The sequence below is a fragment of the Peromyscus eremicus genome, chromosome 1 (genome assembly GCF_949786415.1).
Source record: "Peromyscus eremicus chromosome 1, PerEre_H2_v1, whole genome shotgun sequence".
Classification (NCBI taxonomy): domain Eukaryota; kingdom Metazoa; phylum Chordata; class Mammalia; order Rodentia; family Cricetidae; genus Peromyscus; species Peromyscus eremicus.
This window is the reverse complement of record NC_081416.1, coordinates 20184290-20197405: the sequence shown is the minus strand read 5'-3', so window position 1 is coordinate 20197405 and position 13116 is coordinate 20184290. Positions and strand designations below refer to the sequence as shown.

The 13116-nt window shown below is 52.4% G+C and overlaps 1 protein-coding gene across 1 annotated transcript; it reads right to left on the bottom strand.

The window, feature by feature from the left end:
* Nucleotides 1-7884: 7884 nt before the first annotated feature.
* Sfrp5 (secreted frizzled related protein 5) lies at nt 7885-12682 on the bottom strand. Its single transcript, XM_059246511.1, has 3 exons — nt 12130-12682; nt 10180-10257; nt 7885-8837 (listed from the first exon to the last, which is right to left on the bottom strand). Exons 1-3 carry the CDS (start codon nt 12647-12649, stop codon nt 8491-8493), a joined length of 945 nt encoding a protein of 314 aa, XP_059102494.1. The 5' UTR covers nt 12650-12682; the 3' UTR covers nt 7885-8490.
* Between the last annotated feature and the right edge of the window lie 434 nt (nt 12683-13116).

The window sequence follows — 13116 nt, the reverse complement described above, 5'->3', positions numbered from 1 at the left end:
CCACCCCACCTCTCTTCTCTGACACTGCCACCTCTCCCTAACCATTACCACATAGAACATGAGGCCAGGGGAGTGGAGCAGAGATTCTGAAAGCCCTTGGCCTTTGAGGTCCGGGAAAGTGTAGGACTTGATGGGCTGGCTCTTAGAGTCCAGGGCTGTTCCTGGAGAACAGTGTCCATTGTGGGATAAGGTCACATGATTCGTTTTATGTTCCCTCTGATCTGCCAAGGGGGCCCTGTGCCTCTTCTTAAGCCATGAGCTGGCTCAGGCCCCCCCCTTCCCTGGAGCTGCCCTGTCTTTTCAAAGTATTTATTTATTTATTTCATGGTTCCTGGGAGCATGCAGCGCAGGGCTGGGGTGAAGAAGATGAGGGACTTCTGCAGGACCTTGCATCTGGGTGTGGGATGAGCGACTCCCGTCTGAAGTCCTCTTTACTGATTGGCCATATACAGAGCAGTGAGGGTTTGGCAGTGCGGACCAAGCAGGTGAAGTGTACCCTTTGTCCTGGTGAGAGAGCATTACCTCTGTGCTTATTTATTCTGGAGAGCAGTGTAAAGAAACTGTATGGAGAATTGTCAATAAAAGGCCCCAAGCTTATGCTTTTGTCCTGTCCTTATGCCAACACTCGCCATCAGGGTGGAGACCCAGGTTTCCTAGTGCTGTTCAGATTTTTCACTTGGCCAAGGTGGGCTGTGGGGCGGGTCTTTGCACACTTTCTGCGGCAGTGCCTGTGTGCTGCTGCCCAGTCTGCGAGGGAGCCAGGCCCAGTGGAAAGCTGTGCCTTATAAACAGGAGGGGCAGGCTTTGTCTTGTGACCAGAGTGAGGGCCATGGATTGAGGTTGGGACCAGAATTTAAATACTAAACAATGCAGGCTTTAGAATGGAGAAGTTGTAGCTACCCCCTCTCCTTCCCCTGCAAAGCCAGAAAGGCCCAGCCCTGCTGGAGGCTGAGAGCTGGTTGGAGAGGTTGCTTGGAGGTGTGAGGTGCAGGTGGCCCCTGTGATCCGAGTGAGGCAGGGTGGACTGGGTGCTGTGCACTGCACACATTATGTTAGTGCCAGTGACAAGCCTGAGGCACTGCGTTTCTCACAGTAAGACGGCAGTGCCCAGCGGCAGCAGTGTAAGTCAGCTCCAAGCTCAGCCCACCTATCGTGGACCTCCTGTGTGTCATCCTACAGCCTTGGGACAAAACATGCACCTCTGTCCTTGTCCTTACAGCAATCATCTTTTTTTTTTTCTTCTTCCTTTAAGCCAGAGAATAATGTAAAATCATTTTTTTAGAGGAGAGTGTCAGGGGGAGTCCAGGGTTTAGTTTGAAACAGTTGATGCCATCCTGTTGAAAGGAGACTGTCAGTGCTCAGGAAGGCTGGCTATAGATAGGGTGTAGTCGAAGATGTGAGGAAAGGGGTTTTGCCCTTCTTGTTTCCTGGAGGCCCCTGTGAGAATGGGTGGGGGAGGCTGTCTTGAAATGCAGGTTCCATTGAGAGCAGAGCCATCAGGTTTCACCAGGACTGGGGACATTGTCACCATGGAGCTCATGGTACAGAGAATTCAAAGTGGCATGACAGACAGCTTGCCCTTTGTGGAATTAGACACATGCCAGTTTGATCTTGGGCATCCAGGAGGAGGGGACAGATAGCCAGGGTACAGTCCTGTACTGTACTGGCAGGGCAGGTCTGGAGGCCTGGCTCCAGCCTGGCTTGGGCTTGGGTCTGCTGAGGTTTTGGTGGTCTGGAGTGCTGATGCCTTTGGAGAGTCCTGGCATACCTGGACCAGGTGATGCTTTGGGGAGGGGGTCTTCTGCAGCCTTTGGGGCTGAAGCCAAAGAAAGCTCCGTTTCCAGTCCTTTTTCAGAGGTCTGTGTCTGTCTGGCCACAGCTCGCCCTATTCATGGATCACTTTGCCAGGCTGAATGCCTAGCCAGTAGCTCATTTTAATGTCCACAATACCACAGGTCCATCTAATTGGTGGGTATTTTAAATGGGTAAATAGAGGCACAGGTAGGTTAAGTGACCCACCCAAAATGGAATGGGAATTGTGCTGCAGGTGTTCGTAGCAGCGGTGGCCTAAGAAGCTTTGGGTAAAGGTCACATTCTGGGCAGCTTCCTCACATTCTGGTCCCCACTCTCTAAGGAGCTAGCCACTGAGCAACAAGAAGGATCTGCCCACCGAGCACCACCGCCTTCAGTCCCTAGCAGAACAGAGCTGGCCTTGTGGCGAGAGCCCCTACCTTCCCCAGCTCCCAGTGACCCCAGCTCCTGCCAGCAACACCCCAACAGCACATTCCATTCTCTGGCACTGTTGGTGGCTGGGGATCCCGGGTTCCTTTGGCTGTGAGCCTTCTCGGGGCTCCAGCAGAGCCTGCTGTCTGGGCTGGGACCCTGGGCTCTGGCCACACACATTCCAGCAACAAACACCCCCACACTAGATTTCCCAAGGAGTGAACTTTAGCCAGGATTACAGCTGGCTGTACAGCTGTGGGATGTGAGCTTGCTTTGTGGAGACCTGAGGCTGGATTATGGGAGGGGTGAGAGGGGAGGAATGTGTGGGACTTGATGGCTCCTCTGCCTCTGTCCAGGCCCTTGCAAGTGTCGTCAGAGCAACTTCCGGAGCCTTCACAATTGTTTAACCTATCTCAGACCCACCTCTGTAGAAGATAGTAAGTAGTCCTCTTTTTGTGTGTGTGGGGGAGTTTTGGGACAGGGTTTCTCTGTGTAGGCCCGGATGTCCTGGAACTAGCTCTGTAGACCAGGCTGGCCTCAAACTCACAGAGATCCCCCTGCCTTTGCCTCCTGAGTGCTGGGATTAAAGGTGTCTGCTGCCACCATCTGGCTTAGTCCTCAGACTTTTAAACTGTAGGCTCTCACTCCATGTGGTACCCTGTAACTGGATGTGGGGTTGTGAAAAGTTTGGTAACAGTAAAAGGTTTTGGAACACTGAACAACCAAAAATTCACTCAAAATCAAACGTGTAACTCAAGGTGGGAGGCGTCTCTAGAGCGCTGTCCTGTGCACTGCACTACACAACACGCACCCTGTGGTCTGTGCATCCCTGGATGCCACACAGCCAGAGAATGCTGCTTGAGACACCCCAGCTCAGATGCAAGACCATTGTGTGTTGTGCATGGTGACGTTTTTACTGAATGTTCTGTTCCTGCTCCTACAGGAACATAATGGTTTACAAAAAACAAGGACTTAATATTGGATCCCTCAACATGTAAATATCATCAAATTAGTATGTCTTTTGATTGCATTAGGTTGGAATATTTGATTTTAAGAAATTAACGTTGGTGGCCTGGTGAGATGGTTCGCTAGGTAAAGCCTTAGCCGCATAGGCTGGATACCCGAATTTGATCCCTGAAACCTATGTTAAAAAGTCAGGTGTGGTGCATTTGTGATCTCAGCACTTCTGTAGTGAAGTAGGAGAAGACAGAAGAATTGCCCTGGAGCACACAGCAGCCTGACATAAACTCGAGACCCTGCCTCAACAAGGTTAAAGGAGAGAACCAATTCTCCGGCCTCCACACATGTACGTACACAAGTAACAAAATTAAGAAAAGAAAATTACTGACCTTAGTTTCATAAAAAATTGTTTAGTGATTTCATTTGGATCAGGGGTCAGAATAGAATTTCAAATAGTTTATGAAATGTCTCTAAACATACTTCTGCCATTTTGTACTGAGTGTGTGTGTATGTGTGTGTGCAGAACAGCATTCTCAGTGTTGGTGATTATAAGTTCAAAACTGATTATCTAAAAAAAAGTGTTATTCATCCTAAAGTATCAAACAGCCACAATTTAATTCCTTATGTAAATGCAAGTACATTTGTTCCATTAGTGTGCAAATTTGCTTTCATCCCTTAAGAAGTGGTATGTGTATACCAAAGGATTATTTTGAAATAGATTTATGGCTTATTATCAGTAAATGTTTGATTTATATACCCATTTTACATAACTATGCTTGGAAGCAAGTAAACATTGCTTGGGTGAAAGGTTGTGGGTGGGAAGTGTTTAAGAAGTCCTGGGTAAGCCAGATGGTGGTGCACACCTTTAATCCCAGCACTCAGGAGGCAGAGGCAGGCAGATCTCTGTGAGTTCAAGGCCAGCCTGGTCTACAGAGCAAGTTCCGGACCAGCCAGGGCTACCCAGAGAAATCCTGTCTCTAAAAAATAAAATTAAGTCCTGGGTAGTGGTTAAGAGTTTGAGGTCAAACCTAGCACTGCTGTGGGATGTTCTGTATGGCAAATGTGTTGCTCTGATTGGTTGGTAAATAAAACACTGATTGGCCAGTAGTCAGGCAGGAGGAAGTATAGGCGGGACAAGGAGGAGAATAAAGCTGGGTAGTGGAAGGCTGAGTCAGAGACACTGCCAGCCACCACGATGACAAACAGCATGTGAAGATGCCGGTAAGCCACGAGCCATGTGGCAAGGTATAGATTTGTAGAAATGGATTAATTTAAGCTGTCAGAACAGTTAGCAAGAAGCCTGGTACGGCCATATAGTTTGTAAGCAATATAAGTCTCTGTGTTTACTTGGTTGGGTCTGAGTGGCTGTGGGCCTGGCAGGTGAGAGAGATTTGCCCTGACTGTGGGCCAGGCAGGAAAACTCTAGCTACATAGCACCACCATGTATGTTGTGCAAACTCAAACAAGGACCTTAACTTCTCTGAGCTGTAGTCACTGGTACCAAAATGAGCTACCTCTTGCTGGACGGTGGTGGCGCATGTCTTTAATCACAGCACTGGGGGGCAGAGGCAGGTGGATCTCTGAGTTTGTGGCCAGGTTGTTCTACATAGCGGAGTTCTAGGCCAGTTAGGGCTACATTGTGAGATTTGATATCAAAATGGATGCTGGAGGGTTTAAATTAGAATGCAAAAGTGTGGGGCTGGAGAGATGGCTCAGTGGTTAAGAGCATTGGCATCTCTTCCAGAGGTCCTGAGTTCAATTCCCAGCAACCACATGGTGGTTGACAGCCATCTATAATGGGATCTGATGCCCTCTTGTGGTGTGCAGATGTGTATGTAGATAAAGTACCACATAAATAAATCTTTAAAAATTAAAAAAACACTTAATATGCAGAAATGCTTTGAGTGGTGCCTGCTGCTCAGCATGACCTTGGCAGTCGTAGATCTCTCCCCAATATTGGCTTATATGCCACCTAGGGATATGTTTCTGAAGCAAACAAACCCCCAAATGCAGTTTCCATAATTCTGGCTTTTAGATAAGACACCCCTGCTTCTCCCTGCCATCTTGACAGTCATGTATCTCTATTGAATAAAGAATCAATTAGGAATTTTACTGAGCACCTACTGTGTGCAGGCATTGTTGGGTTAATAAAAGTACTAATAGGGCCTGGAGAGATGGCTCAGAGGTTAAGAGCACCGACTATTCTTCCAGAGGTCCTGAGTTCAATTCCCAGCACCCACATGGTGGCTCACAACCATCTGTAATGAGATCTGGTGCCCTCTTCTGTGTACACAATAAATAAAAAAATCTTTAAAAAAAAATAAAAGTACTAATAACCACTAGCAACCATCTAAATCTAGGCATTATGGCCAGGCACTTGTCATGTACTTGACAACACTCTGTCACCCTGGGGGGGAGGTAGTATACTCAGTGTCACTGGTCCCTGATTTGTAGGACAGGAGGCCAGAACTGGACTGCCTTTTCCCTCCCCACCATGAGTGTGTGGTCCCCTGCTTCCAAGTCGCTCCTGTTTTGTGTGAGAACTTAGTGTATTCAGGTGAAAACTTTGCTCTCTTGTAAGTAGGAGGGTGGTCATGTGACTTTTCCTGGCCTGGAGCTGGAATGAAAGTCTACCAGGTGGGCTTGCCCACTACTTTTCTGCTCAGGAGGGGTGGAGGCTTCTCACTTAGCTTTATGCCTTGCTGTCTGGAAGGGGCTGGGAGTTGGGAAGAGACCTGTGTTGTAATGGTAAGAACTGCAGATGTCTAGAGCCTGGGACATCCCCAACGCACACCTTTTGTGTGGAGAGGTCCCATGTGCCAGAGGATTCAGTTCTGTTCATGTGAACAGAGGCTTGCCTTCACTGGTTCCCCGAGTCCAGGTGTGGACTCCTGCTGACTGTGAAGGAAGTCATTGCAGCCAGCAGGACTGGGTAAAGAAAACTGGCCTGGGCCTTGCAGAACCTCCCTGGTCTCAGGAGAATTTCTCTCTATTCCAGAAGAGATTCTAGGCAGGCAGAGAACAGAGCAGGTGGGGCCCAGGGCCAGGTCCCTTTTTGGAGTGGTGGGGAGAGCCTTCCTGGACTCCATGGAATGGGCTAAGGGAGCCCTCTCCTACCACCACTCCGGGCCGCCAGCACCTGACAGAGCTCAGCATTGTACTTTAGCCCGAGGTGGCCTGAATCCTGTGTGCTTGGTGGAAAAATAATCTCTGCCTGGTGGACCAGGGAAGTGCCTGTAAATATTTGGTTAGAGCAGGAGGCCAGGAGACAAGGAGCAGATTCAGGAGCTGGGCATGCTGGGCAGGGTTTGGGCAGGGTGGGTGGCAACATCCTCCTCTGATGGAAGAGGAACAATTAGGCCTCTGCTGCCTGGGCAGAGGCCACCTGACTGCCCAGAGGTGATTCATGGACATGTGGTCAGGCCACCTGTTAGTGATGCCCCCATGGAGGGCAGTTCAACTGGCCCACCCTAGTCTCTGCCAGTGGCCTTTCTGGCCATGCTACCACTTCTGTTTTGCCCAAGTGACATCTTTCCAAGGGAGCACACTTCCAGAGCTGGAAGCCAGAGTTTTCCTTACCTGGGCAGCTCCTGTATTAAGAGGAACAGCAGGCCTTGACTACGTCTGCTGGCCAGGAAAGGCTCTCAGGGTGCCTGCCCCCTGCTCTGTGGACATCTGCCTGATCTTTTCACATCTGCTGAGGGACCCCACCTGGTCCCCACAGTGAGCTCTTTCTACATGCTGGTCATTTGCATGGCAGTGGCCTCTCACCTCCAAGACTTCTCCATTCTTGCACCTGTACTTTAAAGTGGCTGTGGATCCCAACTTTCTCTTTTCCTGCTCAGGTTTCTTTATCCTGGCAATGGCTCCCAGACCCTGCATGCCACTAGGTGGCAAAACCGTGGGGTTTTGGTGCTTGGCAGAGGTCCTGTTTTCATTGCATGGAGTGAGGCCCAGTATGTGTTAAAAGCTCAGTAGATGGGCTAAGATTTATGTGTTAAAATGCAGATTCTTGCGTTTGGTCCCCAGTACTCTTAAAAAAAAGCAGTTTCCATTACAGCAAGTTTGGGTGGGGCCCACGTGTCCAAGTTCTCAGGCAAGCACTCTTTGAGGGGCAGGCATTCGTAGCCCTCTGAGGTTCTGTGTTTCTAACTAGCTTCTGGGTAACACAGCAGCTGCTGGCCTCGGGGCATGCTTAGGGCAGTGTGGTCTAAAGTATCGTCACCTGTATGTCAGGACAAGTGCCCAGGAGTATCTGGGAACCCCAGGGGAAAAGTGACATTGATCCCTGTGGCCTGGCCTTCTTAGACCCTTCTGACCCGGAACTGCTCAAGTTCCAGGGGACAGTGCATGGCTGGTCTTCTGACTACGGGATCAGGTTGGGAAACTTGACACCTCTGTCCCTCCGGGACAGAAGGGTGGTCATCTCTGTCCCTTACTTAGTGGTTGGGAGGTGAGGGTGACTCTCACCTTGTATTCTTGTGGAACATTGCCTTTCTTAGGCTTTCCAGGGAGATGAGTGGACCAAGCCTTGGCTTAGGCTATTGGTCCTTGCTCAGTGTCATCTAAAGCTCCCTGTCCCCCAGCCTCCTCAGTGCCACTGGATAAAGAAATTACCTGCTCCAAAGCAACAATTATTTTCCTTTATTTAATTAAAAACTTTAAAAAATATTAAGAACCAAACCTGTTGTCTAATACCAGTGACCTCACAGCAGAAGCAATAATTTATTGTCGGGTTTGGGACACAAGGGTCTGGAGGGCTGAGGCAGGAGCCGGGACGCAAGCCTGTGTGACAGTGTCTGCCGAAGCTGCCGAGCCGGCACGCCTGTCCAGCAGGGCTCCAGATGAGAAGTGGGTGTGGCTGGAGGACATGGAGGCCTTGACTCTGGTTCTTTGGAGGCCTATGATGACATACAGAGGCAGCGGGGAAGAAATCGTCCTCTAAGCACTGAAATCCCTCTTAAAAGAGACCCACTCTTCTTTCTGGAAACTCCCTCCCCAGGCTGTGGGAGGCCCTGCATCCTTCCCTCACATTTTTCTCCTTTGCCTGCTTTCTCAGACACTGGGGCTTCCCCCAGAAGAGAAAGTCCCTCTCCAAGAGAGGGAGCCCCGGGAGACCCCAGGACTCCAGGACCCTTCATTCAGTCAAGGAGGGAAGCCCTATGCCTTTGGAGCCTGTGCGAGTTAGTAGCTGCACGGAGCCACCTCTGCCAGGGCCTGGGTCAGTCTGGGAGTGGGGGTGAGGCCAGGTGGGCGGGGACAGAGGGCAAGGCACGGCTGGCTGGCTGGGGCAAGGAGGACAGCCCTTCAGTGGGGTTCAGCTGCCCCATAGAAAAAGGGGTAGTAGAGAGAACAGGGGTAGGAGAACATGAACTTGACTGCGAACTTCATTTCCTTATTCTTCTTGTCCCAGCGGTAGACGGCCGTGAGCAGCAGCTGCCCCTCCACTTTGCGACCCATGACCAGGAAGCTGCCTGTCAGGCTGTCCAGCTGTGGGCAGGGACAGCCTGCGCCATTCTTCATGTGTAGGACCAGCTTCTTGGTGCCCTTGCGCTTTAAGGGGCCTGCCTTGAGCAGCTTCTTCTTCTTCTGGGCTCCAATCAACTTCAGGTCCCCATTGTCTATCTTGATCTCCTTAATGCGCATCTTGACCACTGTGGAAGGATGGGTAAGGGATGGTCTGAAAAGTGTCACATTTGTCAGGACAGCAGGAGCCCTAAGTTGATACCAGGACACTCTTGGGAAGCCTGCTGAGGTGTGGGGCTTGGATGGCCGGACTCATGAGGTTACATCAATGTTTATGAAGCTCCTATGGGCTGGACTTCCATGGACATGGTAGGTAGCTTTCAGCTTTGAAGTACAGTAGGGTGATAAGGGTATGAGAAGTGTGTGTCCTTCCTGAGTTCTGGAGGCCAAATCCTGTTAAGATTATCCAGGTTTAGATCCAGAGCACTCCTCCATAATACCAATGCAGGGTGGTAGGTTCTTCAGCAATGGGGTGGGGTGGCCACTGCCCATCTGGAGGATGTCTTTGTGATGCAGGGATACTGGTTTCTGCTATCGCTTTGTGGGTGATTCTGATGGGTCTTCTAGGTGTGTGTGTGTGAGATGAGTGGGTAGAGTGGTGGGGACTGGTAATATTTAATAGCCAGTTCTGGGAGGAGGAGTCCTACTATGTAGCATTTGCTGATATCCATCCTGGCTGGAAGTATGTTGTGGTATGTGTAGGAGGGTGAGTGAATGTAGGGTAGGGAGGTAAAGTCCGGGCCTGTGGCTTGAGTCATCATCTAGATCACTCACAAGTGGCCATAGGGACCCAATACAGCCAGGGACAGGAATCCTGGGCTGAGGGCCCTCTGGCCAGCTTCACCCTTCTTCTGTAGCTGGCCTCCATCTTTCAAGAAGCCAGAGAATAACTTTGACCACTCAGAAAGGGAACTGGCCTAAAACCTCTTCTTTTTTTCCTCCCCTGCTCTGCCCTCTGCAATTATAATAGCATTTTCTTTCCAAAGAGGCTACCGACATAAAGATTCCTCTGAAGTAAGGATTTCATCATTGCTCTTTCCCCTGTTTTTATAGATGAGGAGGCTAGGACACAAAACAGAACCAACTTTGCAAAGATCTCATGCAGAACTCTGTGGCCCACAGTGAGCTTGGTCCTAACTGGCTCGGTACAGCTGTCCCACAGTGGGAAGAGTCCCAGATGAAGCTGTGGGGAAAGCCAGTCACAACCCACCCTGGCCAGAGGAACACTGGGTACTCAGCCAAGACTCCAGGGGACAGGGGACTCTACTTCTATCCTGGAGTCCCGTGTCCTGTGAGGCTCCATCCATCTCCGACAAAGCTTGCACCCCCCAAAAAAAGAGCCCAGCCATGGAGGCCTCTTCATAGCCAGTGCCAAGACACGGCTGTTGTAGCCTTACTCAGGTAGGGCTGGCTCTGAGCCAGGCTGCTGGGGGCAGTGTCAGGGCTGTGGTGCTGTGAGCCCATACTCACCAAAGTCGCTAGAGCACATCTGTTCCATGAGGCCATCAGCACTGTGCTCCATCTCACACTGGGCACAGATCCTGCTCACTGCAGAGAGAAAGAAAGCAGAGTGGCTGGAATCCCAAACCGCCAAGACTGTACAGGCTCCTCCAATAACCCCCCTCTTCACAAAAGCTGCTCTGTGATGCCTAACCAGAAAATGGGATGGTGGCACTAAGTGAGTGGCTGTGACAGTTTAAGAGAGCGTATAGTGTAGGGACAATATGATGGGGGGGGCATTGTTTCCCCATGGCGGCTGCAGCCATCACACACGTTGTGTTCTGAATTTTATCCCACCTAATACTCCGCTTGTGAAGCGGGCGCTGCCTTTTCTACGTCCAGTGAAGGGGCACAGGCCTAATGTGGGCACCGAAGGCAGCAGAGCTTAGGACACATGAGTGTGACTCCTACTATATGTCCAGGGCGGATGTGTTTGCAGGGGTTGGGCAGGTGGGTAGCCAGCAGAGAAAAGCCAGCATTAACTTATAATTTCTCAAAGAAAGCCCAAACGACTCATTTTTATGTGAAACATCTGAATGTCATCTGTTGGCCACACATAGACCTTTCTACAACCTGCCTATTGTCCACCCACCCCCCCCCCCCAATCTGGCCTTTGTTTGGATTCTCTTGTGTGCCTGCCTCCAGGTGAGCAAGCCTCACTGGGAAGTGGGGGAGTCGTGGTGGTGTAGCAAGGCAGGGCCAGGCAGGGTTTTGAGCCTAAGATTCTTGAGTTTCTCAGGCTGTTCATGTTTGGGCTCCGAAGAAACTATAAAAGGAACCAGTAGGAACTTCTGGGGACTGTGGATTTCTTGCTTAGCTGGCTCTATTCCTGCTTGCCTGCAGCTTTCAGCGTCCAGGATAGGGATTTCCCCCTCCCAGCACTCCATGGAGAGGGAGAAGGAGAAGGCAAGAGCCTCCTAGGACTAAGCAGTTAAGATTAGCTTGGAGAGAGGGGGTGGGGTGGTGCAAGGAGGGGCCCAGCTGCTTTTGGGGAGTTGGGAGGGGAGCAAAAAGGGAATGGAGCTTTGCCTGTTCCAGCCATGGGGGCTCATGGGAGCTCTTGCTCTCCCATGCTAACTGCGCAGGCAACCTGCTGGGTGTCACCCTGAGCAGGGTGTTAAGGGCCCAGGCCAGCCTGGAAGGGGACCTGCATTCTTGGAGAAAGGAGGAGGGAGTGTGGCCTCCAATCTTGGGACAGTTCTGAGGACCGGCACAGTGAAAGAGAAGCTGAGATCAAGCAGACATCAGACATGATGGCAATAACGGTACCAAGGTGCCAGTGGGAAGCAGAACCCGGGAGCTCCAGAAGCTGGGATTTTACTGCTGGGGAAGAAGGCTCAGAGAAGTTAAGTACCCAAAAGATATCCAGTCTAGGAATTGGAGAAGTTAGGGTTCCAGGGTTAGAAATGAAGGGCCCTTAGTTCTTCCCTTAACCACTCGCCTTTCCCCAAATTTCCCACGTCGTTGGGGAGGAGTAGGAGTAGGGCTTGCCTGGGTGCCTGCAGTTCAGGTCAAAGACACTGTCCAGCGACCCCAAGCATTGCTGAGTTGAGGAAGGCAATAAAGAATTTATGGGGACGCCCCCAGGGCACCCAGGGATTCAGCAGCCCCCCAGGGCACCCAGGGATTCATCAGCTTGGGAAAGCCGGAGTGCTGTGAGCTGCGCGAGGTACAGGTCAGATTGGGGAGAGAACCAGCCGGGATAACCAGAGCCCCAAGTTCATGAAGGTGGGAAGGAGAACGCAGACAGTTATTGGGGCCTGGACGCGCGTGGTGTGTGTGTGTGTGCGCGCACTGTGTGTGTAAGGGACTTGGCACCTATCCGAGCGTGCAGATAAGGGTTTGGGGAGAGGCATCTGTCCAACCCCAGGTTGTTGGCCCGCGGGACCATCGGGGCGTGCGGGACCCTGGTGGCGCTACCTGGAGGTGCGGTGGCAGGCAGGTGCCCGAACTGCACCGCGATGCAGAGGTCGTTGTCCAGGGGGAACTTGTGGCAGTGCAGCATCTCGGGCCAGGGGAAGCCGTAGGCCTCCATGAGCGGTGCGCAGCCGGCGCGCACGGCCTCGCACAGGGAACGGCATGGGTAGATGGGCCGGTCTAGGCAGACGGGCGCGAAGAGCGAGCAGAGGAAGACCTGGGTGTCCGAGTGGCAGCGCTTGGCCAGCAGCGGCAGCCAGCTGCTCGCCTGCTGCTTTACCTCGGCTAGGCTCTCGTGTTCCAGCAGGTTGGGTAGCCGCATGCGCTTGTAGCCCACCGTGTGGCAGAGCGGCAGATCGGCGGGGATGTCGAGGCATTGCGGTGGTTTGGAGTAGGAACGGCCGTGCAGAGGCTCGGCCTGCCAGCCATAGTAGTCGTACTCCTGGCCGCGCGCCGGAGCCGCATGCAGCGCCCCGAGCAGCAGCGCCAGCGCGGCGGTCCGCGCACCCCGCGCCACCCGCATGACTGGATGTCGCCGCCCGCCCCGACGGCTCGGTGCTCGGGGCCCAGCTGCCCCGTGTGCGCCCGGGCCGGGATGCTCCCTGCAACTGTCCCAGCTGCTCGGGTCGGCCAAGTAGGTGGCAGCCTCTGCTCTGCTCCGCTGCCGGAGTGATCCAGGCGCCTCCCACCTCGGGGCTCCAGCCCAGGCCTCGCTGTGCCCTAGCCAATCTGCAGTCGTTGGTCCCCCCCCCCCCCCCCACGCCCGCTCCGGGCTAGCGGACCTGGGAGGAACCCTGGAGTCCCTCCCGCCCGCTTTCTGTCCGGTTGCCGCCCCGCCCCACTATGTGACCCTGGCCGGTCAACTACTCCCCTGCGGCAGCCCAGGCCTCTCCTTGTGCCTCTTCCTGGGGCTCGACATTTTCCTCACCCTTGGCCTTTTCTCCATCCTTCTTATCTCTCTCCGCCACAATCTCTCCTGTTCCTTTTCTC